Source organism: Nannobrachium achirus (assembly GCF_963921795.1).
Source record: "Nannobrachium achirus genome assembly, chromosome: 18".
Classification (NCBI taxonomy): domain Eukaryota; kingdom Metazoa; phylum Chordata; class Actinopteri; order Myctophiformes; family Myctophidae; genus Nannobrachium; species Nannobrachium achirus.
In genome coordinates, this window is record NC_137825.1 from 14,504,002 (window position 1) to 14,523,616 (window position 19,615).

General features: G+C 45.3%; 1 protein-coding gene across 2 annotated transcripts in view; it reads right to left on the minus strand.

Moving 5' to 3' along the window:
- Positions 1-1,498: 1,498 nt before the first annotated feature.
- ppm1bb (protein phosphatase, Mg2+/Mn2+ dependent, 1Bb) overlaps positions 1,499-19,615 on the minus strand; it is a 38,952-nt gene continuing 20,835 nt past the window's right edge. Inside the window, exons 2-6 of one of the 2 annotated variants that reach the window (XM_080748121.1) lie at positions 16,118-16,969; positions 12,102-12,219; positions 11,178-11,289; positions 10,302-10,359; positions 1,499-1,543 (exon numbers count right to left, since the gene is read on the minus strand). In XM_080748121.1, the coding sequence (XP_080604247.1) occupies positions 1,511-1,543; positions 10,302-10,359; positions 11,178-11,289; positions 12,102-12,219; positions 16,118-16,957 (1,161 nt within the window). In that variant the 5' untranslated portion in view covers positions 16,958-16,969 and the 3' untranslated portion in view covers positions 1,499-1,510. Of the gene's footprint in view, positions 1,544-9,508; positions 9,714-10,301; positions 10,360-11,177; positions 11,290-12,101; positions 12,220-16,117; positions 16,970-19,615 lie in introns of those variants that run through there. The other variant, XM_080748120.1, reaches the window with a different exon arrangement.

Sequence of the window (19,615 nt, forward strand, 5' to 3'; positions counted from 1 at the left end):
CATCAGGAACCAATCACTGAGTCCCAGAGAGAGAGAGAGAGAGCGAGAGAGGGAGGGTCCGGCGGTTCAGTCTCGACCAATCGGCTGTTACAGTTCAGTCCGTTGTGGCGCTGGCTGAAGCCAGAAGAGACAGGCTTTCTTTGGGGGCGGGGGTGGGGGGGGTCCTTGAGGGCATCCTAGGGGGTCCCTGGCTGAATAAAACTGAGAAGTCAGTCAGGAACCAAAATGGACCCTCACTCACGGACGGGCCTGTAACTCAGAAAGTGTACAAATGGACCCCATATGTACACTCTCTGAGTTAAGGGTCCCACACAAGAAAATGGGGGAGGGGGGGGGGGGGGGCGTGCTGAGAGAAACCGTGCCGTTTAAACATAGTAGAACCCCCCAAAAAAAGTCCTTGCGTTTCTTTTTTTTTTTACCCCCCCTAGAGTGTGTGTGTGGCAAATCACAATTGTGCACAACGAGGCGCCACGGGGTTGTTGGTTGGTGTCTGAACTCCTGTGTGTGTGTGTGTGTGTGTGTGTGTGTTTGGCGTGCGTGCGTCATATGTTGCGTGAGTGGGGGGGGGGGGGGGGGGCTGGGGGGTTATTTGGGGGGAGGGGGGAGGGGCAGGGCAGAGGTGTCAGGCAGGTGTCGAAGGGAAATCAGGGGGAGCGGAAAAAAAAAAAGTCCACAAGCGTCAAAACACAAGACAACCAGTCTCTGTTGTCCACCTTCTGTCCTGTCCTCCTGTCCCCGTTCAAGACTCCTCTAAGGCCCGCCTCCTCCGTCCGTCACTCAAACACTCACACGCACACACGCACACACACACACACACACACACACACACAATCATACAACGCACGCACTTAGCTCCTCATGTCCTTGTGAGTCAGGTGATCGCCGCAGACAACATAAAAAAAGAAAAAGAAAAAAGAAATGAATGAAAACACCAGAGAAAGAAAGAAAGAAAAAGAAATAGCCCCTTCTCCTCCTCCTCCTCCGTGGTAAAAACCAATCTCTACCGTCTCAAAACGACGCTGCAAAAGTTCGTTCTCGGAAAAAAATCTCGAGAACGTTTTGTTTCCGGAAAGAAAAAACAAAGAAGAAAAGAACAGTTTCCTCCATGGTCTTAAAGCCGCGCGCACGCGTGTGTGTGTGTGTGTGTGTGTGTGTGTGTGTAGTAGTTGTTGTCGTAAGTCGTCATCATTACCATCATCCCGTCATCGCACACACACACACACACACACACATACACGCACTCTCACTCACACACACACACACACTACACATGTCCTCTCTCTCTCTCTCTCTCTCTCTCTGTGGAGGTGGGAGGAGGAGTCATACATGGCCCCAAAAAAAATAATCGGAGAAGCTCCTCCCATCGGCGTGGCTGCAACCAATCACGGGAGGAGACCAGGGGCGTGGTGGTGGTGGTGGTGGGGGGGGGGGGGGGGGGGGGGTGGGGTGGCGGGTGGTTGGTTGGGGTGTGTGTGTGTGTGTGGAAGGGGGGGGGGGGTCGTTGCCACGGCTACCAGGGGTCCTCCAGGTCACCAGCGCCGTTCTGAGAAGGGGAAGGAAGAAAGGGAGGGAGGGAGTGAAAGTGAAAGAAAGAGGAAAAGAAGAGATCTGTTAGGGTTGAGAGAGAGAGAGAGAGACATACAGCTAGCAGACTGTACTTTGTCATAATTAATGCATTTTATATTTTTTAAAGGTAGGGCAAGTGATTTTATTTAACTCAAATAATAGCAAAATGGGTCTAGTATTTTCTGATAGTAGGCGGGCGTGCCTTGGCGTGCGTAAGGCCCCAGGCCCGCCCCAACTCCAACATGATTGGAGATTGGAGGGAGGCCGTCACCTGGATGGAAAACTGAAAGTAAGCCATCGTGCCACAACCCTGAAACAGTGGTAAATCAGCCAACAACCCACGACCCTCGAACGGTAAATTGCTTTTCTACCACTTCTACCATATACATGAAAGAAAACACAGTTGTAACTTGCAAGGTTATTTAGTTACAATCATTAATTTTTTCAGAATCAGCAACACAACAGTGGGCGGGGTCCATGAGCCAACTCAAGGTTGTTGACTGATTTACCACTGTTTTAAGCCAATCAGAATCCAGCATCTGAACATGTGACCACAAAAAGTGGTAAAGGGCTTTTTTTCTCCTCACAGGGGATAGGGCGGAAGTCCTTATATGGACCAAACACTCTATAGTAACTGGTCCTATCAGAACATCAGACCCATTTTGTTATTATTTGAATTAAATTAAATCTCTTACCCTGCCTTTAAGCTCTTTTCCAAACAAAGTTACAAAGTGCTTTACTTACAGACATGTTACAAACAGCAAACATTAACAAAAAAGATTGAAAAGAAGATAAACATGAAAATATTCAATGCACACATGGCCTAATAATGCACACATCAAACAGAGAAGGGATCCCTGAAAATAAAAAGGAGAGTGGAGAATGACTGTCAACCAGAGCACACTGATGACTCACCTTGTTCACAATTACGTGAGACCCAAGCCCCCAGAACCACGGTAGAGCATTGAAGCAGCCATTTGCCTAGTGGTCAAACATGGGACTGCAGTTAAACCGAGTTAAACGCTACTGCACGTGCGTATGCTAACGTTAAGGCTACCGTTTACCCTAGTGCGCCAGCTCAGGCCTCGGCCAATCAAAAATTTGGCACTTAGAACCGCAAGTGATCCGCACCTACCAATCAGGGTGCCGTATTTAGGTGCCAAAATGGCTCCTCCTGTAGTCTTCCGGGTGTTTCAAACGCCACTGAGCAACTTGCATTGAAATGATAGCTGGGGGCGGGGCTGGTCCACTCTCTATTATATATATATGTCAGTTTTTTTGAGTTTCAGTGAAATTGAGAACAGGAGTGCTCGTCGTGCGGCGGAACAAGCGGTAGCTTTGATCCACAACAACAACGACAACGTAGCGTCGGCAGGAATTATAGCGCCTCACCCCACGGAGGTTAGGGTTAGGGTTAGGCATAGTTTTACAGAGGTTAGGGTTAGAGTTAGGCATAGTAAGCTAATGGCTAAACAAAGCTGTGCTAGGCTAGTAGATAAACAACGAAAGAGGTGTCGCAAACGAGTGATGTCAGCGACTACACAAGTGAATGGCTGCTGTCGCCATCTCATGGTGAATACGCAGAATTACACAGGTGCGCTGATAAGAGACTATCAAGGTGAATTGATCCAGGTGGTGTTAGGGGTGTGGTGAACGACAAAACGAGCGCTCTTACCCCAATCTCACTGAGTTACCCAAACTGACTGTAACATATATTCTATGGTGAGACCAGGACAAACACTGCCACGGGACTCTAACAGGGCCTCCCTCTTTCTTTGGCGTTTCGCCCAGGTGGGTGTGGTTATGTGCCTAAAACTAACCTCACAAACACGATGCCTAAACCTAACCTAACAAACACTATCAGGGACTAGCAGAAAATCTTAGAGAGGCAGGGGCTGAAATTTCTAAAAGGGCTTTTTGGTACAGTATATCGAAAATAGCAGACATCTAAGCTCAAAACGTGAGCTTTGAGGTTGGCTATTTTCGGTGCATGATACCACACTGAACTAAGCATGATACCACACTGAACTAAGCATAATGAAGTGAATACTGGAGATGTGGTGTAACGGCATGGATTTCTAAACAGAGAGGGTAATTCTTTCAACATGAGATGCTTCAGGTATGGCACCGATGTTTAAAGGACAACTTTGATATTTGTTCATATTTTAGATTGTAATTAGAGAAAAGAAAAGATGAGTGTTAAAATGTTTTCATTTACTGCTTTCTATTGTTTTAGCTATTTTAGTATTTCGATTTCAGTGGGTGGGGGCATGCGTACAAGTGGCTAAATACGTCTTTTTAGACACAATAAGCCGGCAATTTCTTTGTTACTATTTACACCAGCCCCCATAAGTCACATCTGCCCATGAAAGATTGCGGTGCATCTTGGGAATGGGCTTATTGTGTCTAAATATACGTATTAAGCCACTTGTATTAAGCCACTTAACTCATTTAGTGCCCATGAAATTAACGGATTATAAAGTCCACGATGCCAGTCTCAGGTTGGCATCACCCCCGTTATCTTATTTTGAAGGCCAGAAGTCCACAGCGCAAACACTTCCGGTCTGACGTCATCGGGTCCTGCGCCGGAACCGATCGTTGTCCACGTGGAGTTGTGTAATGGCGGACCGGGAGCTTTTATACATGTGTAACATAAGCGAGCATCTGCCTCCATCCTAGCTTCTAAAGTGTAGTTTTGAGATAATGGACATTAAAGATGAGATCCCCCGTCCACCTCAATGTTATGGATGGGACTATTTTGTGCTCGTGGAGCCGTGATGATGCGAAATCAGCGACGGATTTCGTCTCCGGACCTCCGGCCATTGTTCTCGGTAATGTATCCGCCGTTACAGTAATATATTACTTTTCACGAGAATACTCGGGATTGGCACCATGTGATACTCGAGTATTTTTCACGAGTCTTCTCGGGATTGGCACTATATGAGTTAATGTCAAAATCATTAAAATGACATAAAGAAGTAAATGAAAACATTTTAACACTTATCTTTTTTCTCTAATGACTATCTAAAATATGAACCCTTGTTGTAAAAAAAACAAAGTTGTCCTTTAAAGTCTAGAGTCTGGAGCAGTGGTTCCCAAACCTTTAGCTTGAGAAAAATGTTCTTGCAGATCGATCCCTGAGTTATGCCCTAGTGGCTGTGGATGGTAGATCCCTCAGAGATCCATACACACACACAGGAAATGAGGGACAGCAGCAGTCAAAAATAAGGACACCACAGGAATGCACAGCGAGTCAACATATGGCTAGACGGCCCACACAGGCCATGTATCAACAAAAATACCATATTGTTAATCTGTGTTTGATTAGGGAAGGGAAGTGATATTTATTAGACCACAACTCTTTCTTGATTTGTAATCACTAACTTTTAAAGTGGCATTTTGGGGCGTGTGATTATCATAGGAGGACATTTTAGAAAAGTCATCTACAAGCTCACAGTGTGTGAGCTTGAAGATCTGCTGTTTTCCCCATTTTTGAAATCATTGTTGAGCCCAACTATTCTGCCCTGCAAAGCCAGAGTGCAGTAACCCTACGAACAAAATATTGGCTTAAAAGTGTTCCAACTGGTCAGCCAAATGAGATATCAGCATATAAGTGATATTACACTGATTGTATATCTGTTCTTGAAGTAATTGTTTATCCTCCCAAATCACAAAGCCTAATTTGACCTTTGGGACAAATAAATCAGTGTGCCGGTGCCCAAAAATGTAGTTACTGCACTTTGACTTTGTAGGGCAGTATTGCAACTAGTGAGGCTGTGTGTGTGGTCCGAAACTTTGTCCACCAGATGGTGCTGAAAACACCAAACTTTGGCTGAAACAACTATGCATTATGTCTAGATGACCATTTCTCAAACAGTGGGTCTGGGACCCATCTTTGGGTCATGGACCAATTTTTGAGCGGTGGTCAGCCGCTCCCCAGAGTGACTTAGTCCGTGGATGGCTATGTTAGTTAGTCTGTAGCATGAGCTGCTGCAATACCCCTGGTGACCACTGGTAGGGCCTGTACACACACACACACACACACGCAACCCTGAAATGAACTGCTACACACACAGCCACATGCACACGTACACACACACGCAAGACCACTCACTTCAAACTTGGTTTGATTTTTATGGGTTTTATGGGCCATTTGAAAAAAGAAACAATTAAAAATGCGAAAATCTTTCAAAAGTATTTCATAAATACAATGATGAAAGTTTAAGTAGTAGTGAAAATAGATCTACAAACTAACAACGCAGCGTAAAGCGCCAAGTTGCGATCTGCCATTTTCACTAGTTTGGGACCCGGGCAAATTACATTTCTATTTGGGGTCTTGAGCTAAAAGGTTTGGGAACCACTGTTCTAGATCAAGATCACCTAGCTTTACTGCACACTGTCTGGCCTACTGTATGTGTTGCACATGGAGATTCAGTCCAGTCAGGACCCAGGAAACAGACAAGACAGACGACCCAGACACCAACACAAACACACAGATGAGTGGATTTGACCTGAAATTGTTTTATTTGTTCATTTTTTTAGATCACATTTTAATGTGTGAGATTGATATGGCCCAACCAAGTGCATACAAACAGAACTCACACACACACACACACACACACACACACACACACACACACACACACACACACACACACACACACACACACACACACACACACACACACACACACACACAATGCATTTGGCATAACCTCCCCAAGAACAGTTAAGCGCCATAGATGATGCAAACAGTCCATGCTTTGCCGATTGTACAGGCCATCAAACAGAAAGACAAGTACCTCTCCATCTCCTTTCACACACACAGTCACACATGCAAGACAATAAATCAATCTTTTTCTTTTTTTCTTTTGATCACTTAGAATATACCACATGAAAAGTACAGGGAATCTAATACTTCTGTTTGATGAACTTGCGGTCCCTTTATGGACACTCTGGCTTTTGTTCAGCCCAACACCTATCAGCTACGCCGGGGCAAAGACCAGATGACGATGCATTTGCACAGAAAACATTCAAGCCGTTCTGTTGTTGTGTTTCTCCCCCAAACAGATCACACTTGTGCAACAAGATCAAGATCGCAAAAAGGTAAACACCTCCCCCCCCCCCCCCCCCCCCCCCCAAAAAAAAAACAAATAATTTCAAGGCCTTTTGGGCTAACGCACTACATATTTAGTAGACCCTCATTGTTTTGACCAGGAGTGCAGTCCTGAAACTTTCTTTGGATTGATGTTAAGGCTCCTATTATAAGAGTGTGAGCAAGGGATTTTTGTAACCAATTCAAAGGGGATATTTATTTCACTTTCAGAACAAAACACTTTAGTATTTTTCTATTAATTACTCATGAAGCCTTGAATTCATGCAGATTTTTGTCGCATTCCTATGCAGATAATTCAAACGACCGGGTCATCATCGGTTAATTGGAGACACAGTAGGAGACACTTTTGAGACTCCTACCAGAGACTCCGCCGGTCGTCAAATTATTGGCTTACGAACACGACAAAAAGAAAAGATCTCCATGTATTAAAAGCTTCATGGGATGTGTAATCGATAGAAAAGTTTTTTTTTTTTTCTTAACTGGAATTGCGTCTGTGAATATATTCCCTACACTTCCTTTGTAGGCACACTACTGACACTACGGTGTCCCACTCTAGTCTGTAGAGCTAGCGCCGTCCTCAAACATACTTAAGGTCGGATTATTATTACAGCATGAGATTGTTGTTGAACATATTTTGACAAAACCGCTAGGCATGAGTCAGGAGTCTCTTTGCCGTCACTCAGTACTCATGCACGCGGGCACAAACACACACACAGTCAGTTAAGTTGCTGTAGGCTTGGAGACCGTGCAGAAAACAGCTACAGCTCAGAGGGCGCTCTTCTCTCTGTGCTGGGTGGGATGCTGGGGATGGAGACAGGATGGTCGAATCAGCACCGGCAAAGACAATAACTACCAAATACACTACACGGCATTACGCTTTTTCTGTTTGTTTCAGTCTGCCTACCGGGTAACAAAGCATAGTTTGTGAGGAGGGGGAGTTTGAGGGGAGATTGGTGGGCTGGTCAGAGCGGGAGGAAAAATGTCTAGGGCTAATCCGGCAGTAGATCATAAGAAAAGGAGGTTTTTGTATACAGCCTGGAGGGGCGGGAGTGTGTGGAAGGAAGGGGCGGGGGACGGTGACGCAGTACCTTAACAGATAGAAACGCCGCTCTCGCGTTCGTTATGAAAGCTGAATGGTCGCCGTCTTGGCTGCAACCAGACGGAGATGATTAAACAAGCTAGAACAGTGGTTCTCAAAGTGGATTCCATGGACTGGTTTAAATTGACTCATACAAGTCTGTATGATGGAACCAAATGAACCCTAACGGGTCCATTTGGTTCCATTTGTACACTGTCAGAGTTAAGGGGAGACCTTGGAATTCAAAAGTTTGAGAACCACTGATCTAGCATGATCGAGAGCAGCGCTTTATGTGTTCTATCTACCGGTAGTTCTAGCGTTCGAGCAGGAAAAAGCCGCTCTGAGCAAAAGGACGAAGGGTCACACAGTGTTGTCTGACTGAAGCGCTGAGGTCAGGGCAGGGGGAGAGGAGAGGGGGGGTCAGGGTCAGGCGGAGGAGGAGGGGTCGGGCTGGTCAAGGAGGTCGGCGGCGGCTGCGATGGCGGGCGCGTCGCGGCCGGGCTCTGCAGTGGCGGCGGCGGGGGAGGGTGGGGGCGAGGGCAGAGAGGGAGGGGAGGCAGGCCGCTCCTCCTGGTCCTCAGACGAGGAGCGGCACCCGGCGAGGCTCTGGCTGCGGTGGTCCTCCTCTGTGCCGGCGTCCACAGGGGTCCCCTCCTCCTCCTCCTCTCCTTCCTCTCCCTCCTCCTCCGCTTCCCTGGCGTGGTCGGCGGCGGCGCTGCTGCTCTCCTTCTTCTTGCGGTACGTGTTCAGCGAGGCTTCCAGCACCGAGGCGATGTGGCCGCGGTTCTCCACGCGGATGTGGCGCAGGGCCTCCAGGAGGACCGCCCTCGTTCCTCCGCCTCCCTCTCCTCCACCGTCCTCCGCTCCTCCTCCTCCTCCCCCCGCACAGGCCTGGGGCGACAGGCCAGGGTCAGAGTCTGCACTGCAGCAGGCACAGCCACGGTTCACAACACCCGCTACCGCTAAAGCTATAAGGGGGCCGTTTATACTTGGTTGCTGCCGGCCGGTGGCCCGGTTGCCGCGCACTTCCGAACATAGCCGATCTATGCAAGCCCCCACTGTGTTCCGTCCTGCGACCGGTTGTGGGCTTTTAGATCTGCCATTTTCGGTGTACGACAAAGCACGCAACGAAGTATAAACCAACCACGTCGTCTCTCATTCTCTCTTTCTGTCACACGGCTAACAGACATCAACCTATGCTATTGAAGTGTGCGCACACAAACAAACACAAACACAGTGATCACATTTATCTAAGCCTCATACAATCTGGTGCGACAGTGTTCATGAGCCCGGTGTCACGTCCAACACACCCACACACAGTCTAGTCTAGCTCCAACCCAGTGAGCCTTTACTTTCTAACACACTAGTGGAGTCAACAGCAACCAGCAACCACACACTACAGCCCAGTGAATAAACCAAGTCCATAAATCAACACATACGCACACACATGATAAATTATATCACTCACACACACTCGCACTAAATTATATCACTCTCACACGCACGCACGCACACTTTGGATAACTGATATCAAGTTGGAACATAAGATATAGCAAGTATAGCAAATTTCTGTCTGCAAAAAGAAAATGTGCGACAGTTAGGCAAACAAATCGATTTAAAATGAAAGATCGGTTTTAATGAAATAAAAATCTATTTGGGAAGATATTTTGCTATTGAAAATGGCAGCACTGTTTTATTTCCCCCCCAACTATTAATGATAATACATTTTCATTTTGTAATGCACTTTTCATTCGCAAGGAATCTCAGAGCAATTGCAAAAGAAACAGATAATCAATAATATAATGTTATTAATTTTAAAAACACAAAAAAAGAAAAATTGCTGATAATTTAGCATGAAAAGGCCTTCCTAAATAAAAAGGTTTTCAGGCCTGTTTTCAGTCCAGGGTCTTTGGTGTCTCAAATCATTGGGAAGGATGATCTGCAGGTGCGGCGCTGCCGAGGAGAATTAGGATTTAGAAGATGTTTGTAGTTCTAGTTCTCAGATATTATTCTATTGCAATGGATGATAGTCAGCAGGTTAAGATACTAACAGCTAAACTCTAAAGCTAAATTATGATTGTGGTAATTTAGTGTAAACTAGACCAGCCCCTTTGGCAGATAACCAGAGTACCTTTTACACATTTTAACCGCTATCGTATAACCGTCAATACGAGAGAAGCGGTCTATTTAGGGTTTTGATGTTTTCAAACTGCTGTCCATTTTGTTGATGATGAGCTATATCGACCCTTACACACACTTACAGTAGATCAAGCATATGTATTCACTCTGGTGTCCACACACACACACACACACACACACACACACACACACACACACACACACACACACACACACACACACACACACACACACACACACACACACACACACACACACACACACACACACACACACACACACACACACACACAAAGAGTGTTTCCCCAGGTGGTACTATGGAGTGAAGTGCTCTAGTTTAACATGTCAGGGTGATGTGTGGAGGATGAAGAGTTTGAGGAAGACAAGAAGAGAGCAACTCACCCCTTCCTCTTCTCTGTGAGGGTTCAGCTTGTTGTAGACGGCCTCGATCACGCTGCGTCTGTGAACCACACAGTTCACACACGTTTTTAACAATGGATTTTATAAACTTTTCCACAGTAATTTTACCCAATATCCAGACCTATTAGTAATCATAGTAACGGTGCAATAATGACTCTTTAAAGTGTGCTATCAATTTTCTGAGACGCTCACGAGACAAAAAGGAACAGGGCCATCTACAAGCTAACACATGGACAAAAACAATGTATTTCGTTGCTGAAGGGCAGAAACCTCTTATCTCCATAGTTTAACCTTTTGTTTTTATTTTATTTATTTTTCTTTGGAAATGAACGGCCTACTTGATCACAATACAGCGTCACACTACAACAAAAGCATCAAAAGTTGCAGATCTACAAGCTGATCTTGTAGATCTGCTACTTTTGATGCTTTGGAATTTTAATCCTGAAAAGTAACAGTTGGACATAACGTGGTTTCCATCCGACAGAGACGATATTCAAACATTTTCCAAAACATTTGATTAGTTCCAAACCCTTTCCGGGGCTAGAAAACTGTTTTTTATAATTTCTAAATATTTCATGACCGTGGGAACCCTGGTCTTGAAATTTCTGATTTTATGCACGCTATTATAATTGTATAACAGACTTTAAGTCTGCAATAGAGTTCTGACAGTGTGATAAAACCGGTTTCTGGAAACCACCCCTATACAAGTGGTGGTCATCCTCAGGTTTGTAACTGTTAAGCCAGAGTGAATATTTGGCTGCGTATGAAGGAGAATACATTGATCATATGCCTCTCCAGGTAGTGCAGAAAATAAGGTTACAGTATTCAGAAATGTGTGTTCCATGCTGCATTATTTACTTGCTGGCCAGGCCTCCACCAGGCGGGAGGTTGGGGATGTTCTCAGTGGCAATGCTCCTCACGACAGACACCAGGTCAGGGACTCCATCCTCTCCACCGCTCGCCAGCAGCTCTGAAGAAATGAATATATAATATCATTATGATCGGGGGTTGACACTAAAGTCTCAGAGGCACTTGACGTTGGCCAAGTACAGGTCATGTTCTACCTGCCCAAAAAGGTCATGCACATTATAAAATGTGCGATAAAAAAGCTATGAATATGACTATGGGTTGGCACTATATTTTTTAAGCGTAGCAATGCAGAAAACGGCACATTATAGGTAAACAGTGGTCTTATTTTTACATTTCACTGACCAGAAGCACTCTGGCCACGTTCAGGTGTTTAGACAGGTATCTCGTGATGTGTTAAATATAGATGGTTGCGTTCTTTCTCAAACAAACGTCTTAAAGCAAACTCCACCTGTCCGAATGTTTTACCTGCCAGGGCTATCATTGGTGGGTAACCCTTAGTGTCAAGGCCTGATGATGATAAATTACGAGGGCATCAAATCGCATAGACTGGCACACTCTCCCGACACCAGCATTTTAGGCAGTATCGGAACAGCGGCTTTTCCGAGGTATCTATAAAACTCTTAGGGCGCTTTTCGACCGGCAAAGAACCGGTTCGGGTTCTTTCTCCCGCCTATGGGATGAACCAGAAGTGAGCTTTTCCACCGAGTCGAGATGGTTCTGAACCGTAAAAGTTGGTTCGGAACGGGAACCACAAAATCCTTGGTTCATCTGGTTCAATCTGGTGGAAACGCAAGCCAGTCGTGGCCGGTTCCAAGAAAGTTGAACGGCACTGGTTCTTGAACCAAGGTTCTTTTGGTGGAAAAGGCCCCTAAGAGACTGATCTATCCTCTTATGGTTGTTGGGTCTCCTTACCTTCAACCCGAGTCTCTATGAACTTATCCAGCTCCTCTTCTTTCCTCACGGCCTCCTCGGAGACCTTGGGAGCTCCAGGTAAACACACCAGCACCACGCTCATGTTGTCCCTGCTCCCCTGGAGGACCAGACACACACAGAGAACAAGACATTAAGCATCAACTTGAGGTGCACAGGACCAGAATGTAGGGATGGGACCATAATCGTCAGTATCTTTTATCGTGATGATGAACAATATCACAATAATCTTAGCGCAGAGATTTTGATTCATCGTGAAATTGTCCTCCATCAATCAAACGCTAGGCTGAATTAGGTTTTGTTGATCTGCAAATCCAGTACCACTGAAACCCTCTATAGTTGATAAAAACCGCCCTGTACAGAGTGCATTTGGTGACCTCTTATTTCACTCCACACAAATCGATTTGCCAAAAATAGCAGATACAATACAAGCTCACAACGGCAAACGTTCAACCCCCAAATATAGGGATGCTGAACATCACTAATCAGTTTTTTTTGCCTTAATAATAGATATTAATCGAATTTTCATATTGTCCCATCTAGCAATGTATTATTTTGCTAAGCAACCCAACAACATGGTTAGTGGTCGTTAGGGGTTAGTGTGGGTAATAGTTTCAGTTGTCGAAATCAAGACAGTGGAATAATCAGCCTATTAATAGTGATATTTTGCTTGACTGGTAGACTACATCCCTCTCAAATGATGAGAGCAGCATGTGCGGCACACAGCTGGAACTGTAAAGTGACATAATTTGGGCTTTGAGAACACGCAGTTGAGTTTTAATCAACCGTGTTCTGTTTTTTTTTTCCCCAGCAGGTTGTTGCTGACAAAGATAAGAGAATTTGCATGCTTTGAATTAAATAAACAAAGGCTCAGCCTCTTGCTCTATGTTTAACACCTCCTCTGACACGCATCTGCCTCTACGAAGCTGCCGACCACACAGGAAAAAAGTTTCAAGTGCTGTTGAATGTACTACTTATGACCTTTGTGTTGGTATCGATGAAACTGCTGTGGGTTGAATGTATTGCATTGATCCCACTTAACAGTACATGCACAGACAGACAGTTGACAATTTAAAGGAAAAACAACAAACATAAATTGTGTTTATTCACGTTGGACGTGGGGTAATGTAATCTTTACCCCACCTCCCCTGTGATTATTATGGCAGACATAAAAGAAAAACATAAAAGACCATTCGTTTGTACACCGTCTCAGTTTTAGCGTTTAAATTAACAGTATTTGTTTAATATTAAAGTATTTATTCACTCCGATTGAAATAAATAATTCAGAATCTGATCGAGAGCCAACATGCCGGTGAACGAGCCAACTAAACAAATGATCAATGAGGCGGTGGAGACTCCTAGAAGCTAGAACAACAGGCAGCACATCTTTCTCCCAGATCATAGGATGAAGATGAGTTGCACATTATTTATAATAGCAGATCTACAAGCTATAGTGAATACACATTTAACATGAATTCAACGCAACACTGTTGACAGCATTGCCAACAACAAGTTTTTTGAAGCCACCTATGAAACCAAGGAAAAAGTTTAATCTTCAATACAATTTTGTACAATATGTAGTGAGGGGTCCCTGCTTTGTCTCTCTCTCAGCTAAGGGGTCATATAACAGACTACAGAGCTACCAGACTAGACCTCATCAATGCAAGGGTCAATAACTCAGGCCTGTACCATTCTCCTGGTGTACGCTGCACATGCACTCGCCCAGGGGTGTCACACCAAATTCTGGGCCCTGGGTACAAGAATTCACTGCGGGCCCCCCATGAATGTTAACTATTGAAAAATAGCAGATATACAAGCTCACAGCGCGGCACCGAGTGCCGCGCTGCGAGTTTGTAGATCTGCTATTTTTGAAAAATCGTGAAAATGTGTGCCAAGAAACCTATGTTTCCATGTCAGTGATGCTCAAACTTTTTCATGTGAAGGACCCCCTCATCTCAAAATATTTAGTTCCAGGGACCCCCCAGAAGCAAAATTTGAGTTACAAATGTTCACTTAAAAAAGACATAATATTCAAAGATTTGCGCACATTTTCACGGCTTTTCAAAAATAGCGGATCTACAAGCTCGCAGCGCGGCACTCGGTGCCGCGCTGTGAGCTTGTATATCTGCTATTTTTCAATAGCTAAAGTTACTAGGGCCCCTCCACCACCTTGGGCCCTGGTAACTCAGTCCCACTTTCCTACCCCTTGTGACGCCCATGCACTCGCCCAAGTGCGGATATGATGATGAATGACAGCTCATCAGTAGGGATGGGACGATAAAAAAACACTCACGATAATCATATTGTGGAGATTTAACTTCTCCTGATATCATCCTCCGCCATGCACTGAGATCAATTCACCTTTTATTTGCCGAGCTGCATATTATCCAGTACCATTTAAACCCCCTATTGTTAAAATGCACTAATGAAATAAGAACTTGATACAGTCTTTTTTGTTTTTCATTATACTAAATCTCTTTGCCAAAAAATAGACGATCTACAAGCTCACAATGCTTCGTATTGTGAGGTTGTAGATCTGGTATTTTTTGGATAGTGTTCCACCCCCAGGATAATGGACGTTGGGGATATTTTGATTATCGCGATTTCTTTGGTCACAATAATTGTGATATGAAATTCCTATTCATCCCCATTCCCTACTCATCGGACCATATCACTTTTTCCACCATATCTCTATAGATCAGTGTCTATCGTTTCTTTTTTTGCACCACTGAACTTTCAAATGTGCATTTGTCTTTGAAAGGAAGGGCTCACACCCCGGCTGCAACACTACCCTATAATAATATCCACCTCAGAGTACGTCGTGGATGGACTGTTCTTGCTGACACAAGTCTATTCACATCCTGCATTGACATTCTCAGTCACCTGAGGAAGAGTTGCTCTTCTGTTTTCCCCTTAACACATCTCTCACTAATGCACAAGCACTGCAGGCATTACGTATGCACGTTCGACCACAATTTCCCCGTGTACATGATGTCTTTCCCAAAGATCTAAATCTAAATGCCAGTTGAGTAGTCTGTCTTTGTTATTTAAGCTCCTGCAATTCTGAGCCCCAATAATGAACGCTCTTTCAAGGCCACTTCAGATAAATATTTTTCTCTTGCCGTCAAGGTAAATTGGGCTTAGTAGCATGTTTTATAAATGCCACAGGGCATGATATGTTAATTGCTATGATTTTATCATGGAGTACACCTGTATGGAAGATACAGATGTTACTTTTATGTGTGACTCGCCTGTGTATGGCTGTGCAGAGGTAGGGCTGGGTGATGTGGACAAAATCAAATATCACCATATTTTATTTACCAAATAGATCGATATCGCTATTGTAACGGTAGCATGGTATTGTGACGATAATATCAATCAAAATCTTTGCAATGTGACACGTTGTGAGCTTGTAGATCGGCTATTTTCAAATTTGTTGGTAAAAATGACAATGAATTGATTAAAAACAGACAGTTCTTGTTATATATCACAATATTATGATATCCAAAATCCCAGATGATATATATTAGTATCACAACAATATTGATTTCCAGAGGCCAATCTCAAACGCCAATCTCAAACGCTTATTTTATGCTTTAACTATTGAAAAATAGCAGATATACGAGCTTGTAGATCTGCTATTTTTTTTTATCATGATTCTTTATAAAGATATATTCAAGTCTTTGAAAAAAAAAAAACATTTGTAACTCAAATATTTGCTTCTGGGTGGTCCCTGGAACAACATATTTTGAGGTGGGGGTCTGCGGCCAAATACATGTAATTTACTAATTTTGAGGGTCCTTGATATGAAAACTTTTGAGAACCACTGATTTAGAAGACATTTATAGAATCGGGTCAAAAATATTCAAAGACTTGCACAAATGTTCACGATTTAAAAGAAATAGCAGATCATATCTGCTATTTTTTAATAGTTAAAGCATAAAATAATGGGTCTACTCTAAATGGGTTAAAATAAATCACATGTACATTCCCCTTACCTTGTGCAGGCACGTGTCCACCACCGCGTTGCAGACCTTCTCCAGGTCCTCGTACACCTGTAGCCGCGAGCGCACGAACTCGCACAGCTCCTCGTTGGACATCACGTCCCAGATGCCGTCGCACGCCAGCACCACGAACTCGTCGCCCTCGGCCGCGCGCTCCATCACGCACACCTCGGGCTCGGGGCTCACCAGCTGCTCCGTGGGGCCCTTGCCGTCCACGCACTTGTAGTCGTAGTCCCCCAGGGCCCGGGACACCGCCAGGGAGCCGTTGACCCGCTGGATCATGACCGAGCCGCCGGCGTTCTGGATGCGCTCCTTCTCCCGCGGGTTGCAGGGCTTGTGGTCCTGCGTGGAGAAGCCCACGCGGCCGTCCCGGCTCAGCACGGCCCGCGAGTCGCCGCAGTTGATGAAGTAGAGGTGGCTGGGGCTGAGCAGGACGCCCACCGCCGTGGAGCCGCTGCGGTCCAGGCCCTGCCGCAGGTCCGAGAAGCTGCGCATGAACTCGTCGATCTTCAGGAAGCCCGAGCGGATGCCGTCCTTCACGCCCTCCACGGAGCCCGGCCCGCCGCCGGCGGAGCCGAAGTCGCCGCCGCCGGACAGGATGTGCTCCAGCAGGTGGCCGGAGCAGTAGTTGGCCACGCGGGAGCCGGCGTGGCCGTCGTACACGGCGAAGAAGGACCAGTCAGTGAGGCCGTGCGGCAGGCCCACCACGGCCGTGTGCGCGTCCTCCATCTCCACCCGCCAGCCCTGCATGGAGCTCAGGCCGTAGCGGAGGCCGTTGCCGTCGCCGTGCGCGCTGTGCTTCTCCGTCTTCGGCTTGTCTAGGAACGCACCCATCGCTGCCTACAGCTGCAGGGAGGAGAGAGGAGAGAAAAAGAATTGACCATTTGCATTAGAATTTACATTAGAATTTACATTAAAATGCAATGGAATTTGTTGTTCACAAGCCACACACTAAAATAAAACAAACACATACAAGACAGTGCAGAGTAAGACATGATCAGTATAACAGCTCAGTGAATCAGTAGTAAAAAAGGAATAAAAAAAGTACGCAACACCATAACAAATAAGATAAAGTGCAGTAGTGCTACTTATTCAGGGATCTAACTGCTTCTGGAGGGGAGAGATAGTGGAGAGGAAAGGAGAGGGGGCTCCAACCTATCAACCATCACAGCTTTTAAAATAATCCGTTGGGCTTCGTTGAAGAGGTCAGGTGTCTGTCAGATAGATGCTTCAACTACAATTGGTGCGTTTATGGCATCTTTTTACAACTTGGCGCCGTTTTTATCAGTGGGCTCGCCTTAAGTGCTGCCATAAACTCACTTCAGGCACCTTCTCTGCCACGTCTGTTTGGATATCTCCTCCCGGCCACTCGCTTTCAGAATGGAAACGTTTGTAATCGATGCGCTTTGGGGAGCTTCCTACTTCAGTTCCCAGTACTGAAGCACAATACTATGTCATCGTTCTCAACTACTCCCCTCCGATACGATATAATATCAATTCTTTTTTTTATCCCACGATTTTGTAACCCATTTTCACCCAGTGCCAATTGCCTATGTAATCCTGGGCTCTGCTCTCCCTCTACCGCGCCTGGGGAGACAACGGACTGACCTCATGCTTCCTTCTATGCATGAGTAGTCCAAGTTGCTTCTTTTCACCTGACAGTGGGGATTTCCCCAGTTTGGACGTAGCATGTGGAAGGAACACGTTATTCCAACCAGTTCCTATCCCCTCCATCAGGCGCGCCGGCTGGCCAGGGGGAGCCATTATAGAGACCAGGATTACTGCATGTTTTTGTGAGGGTATCTACCCTCGGAGACACAGGGAGAACATGCAAACTGACACACAGAAAGGCCCTATCGCCAACCCCACCTAGGGTATCAATTCTTAGGATGCCACTTTGTATTGAAATGTAATGTATTCTTTAAGAATTGTGATTCTGTAAAGATTCTGATTCAATATAAGGTTTTGTGAATTCTGCTTACTTTTTTTAAAATACCGGAAAACTTTCTGACGACACTTACGGACAAAGATCTTTGCAGATAAAAATTAGCCATTGCCTGTGTGACAGGACAGGGTATTGGAAAATATCTCCCTATTCAATTCACTAGGTCTCGATTTGATCCGATTCCATTTGATTGGATTGAAATCAATAGACATCCACACACACAAATCCACAGTAAAACACAAGACTTCAGGAGCATTTTGAGGTTTCAGAGGCTATTTTCTCCCCCTTTATCTCCAAACCTGGCCTAATGTAAACCAGTGGTTCTCAACCTTTTCAGGCCGCAACCCCCAAAATAATCATATTTTGACTGGGGAACCCCACCCACCCTGATGAGCAATAAGAGTTGAGGCATTACATGACTCAAAAAACATGGTTCTATTGTGAAAATAGCAGATCTACATGCTCACAACACCTTGTGTTGCGAGGCGTTGTAAGCATGTAGATCGGCTATTTTCAAAAAACAATGTTACACATTAACTGGATAACTGCCAGCGGCCACAAGGTGCCGCTAGAGTGCCAGACATTCTCCCATAAGCCTTCACTATCACATCCGGGTATCCAGGCAGAACTGGCTTTGCTTTTCACTGCAATGAGTGTTATAAGAGTGAACCGGAGGGAGTGAGCTAACAGTTAGCTATCGGCTGTTTTTTTTAGAAGACCGATCTGAAGCTATTCAGCCGCAAAAAAAACGTTTCCGCTGCCCTAGGAACACAGTTCAGAGAAAATGAACTCTAAAGATGTGACAATGTATTGGATTCAGCGGCGCGGTGCGGCGGCGTTACCCGATTACGGGCCCATGGAAAGAGATCGCTGTAGGCAGCCTGGATGAAAAAATTTAGTCAGGCTTCGTCGAGGCCTCAGATTATTTAATTAATTTTATTAAAGAAACCGGAATTGTTCGGTTTCGGCACCTCGGATACGTCGCGCAATTCTTTTGGGGGGGGGCTCTAAACTTTATTCTAAACCATTTTCAATGGAATAAATTGTCGCAACATGTAGCATGGCTCGTTGGAAAGCGATGGACGAGTCAGGACAACCCACGTCGCTACTAGCAGCTCAGGGTAAGTAAAATAGCAAAAAGAATATTGTATTGGATTGAAAAAAAGAACCGAAATTGTTCGGTTTTAGCACTAAAAGAGTTAATCATCTGGGGGTTTCCGACCCACAGGTTGAGAACCACTGCTTTTACACCACCACACGCTGGCTATAACCTTCTGAACTAATGTCCCATGACATTCACATCTGAGCACGGTCCGAACTCAATGTGACAATCAAACGTCCTACTATTGTTTGTGTGAGCCAACAAACTCCACTTGGAAAGCCCTAGCATCATGGTGAGAGGGACGTCCTCAGTAAGAATGCCCACATGGCTCCCAAAGGCCTCCAACCATTGTCAGCGTTAGGTCATGGCACCGCACGCACGCGCGCACACACACACACACACACACACACACACACACACACACACACACACACACACACACACA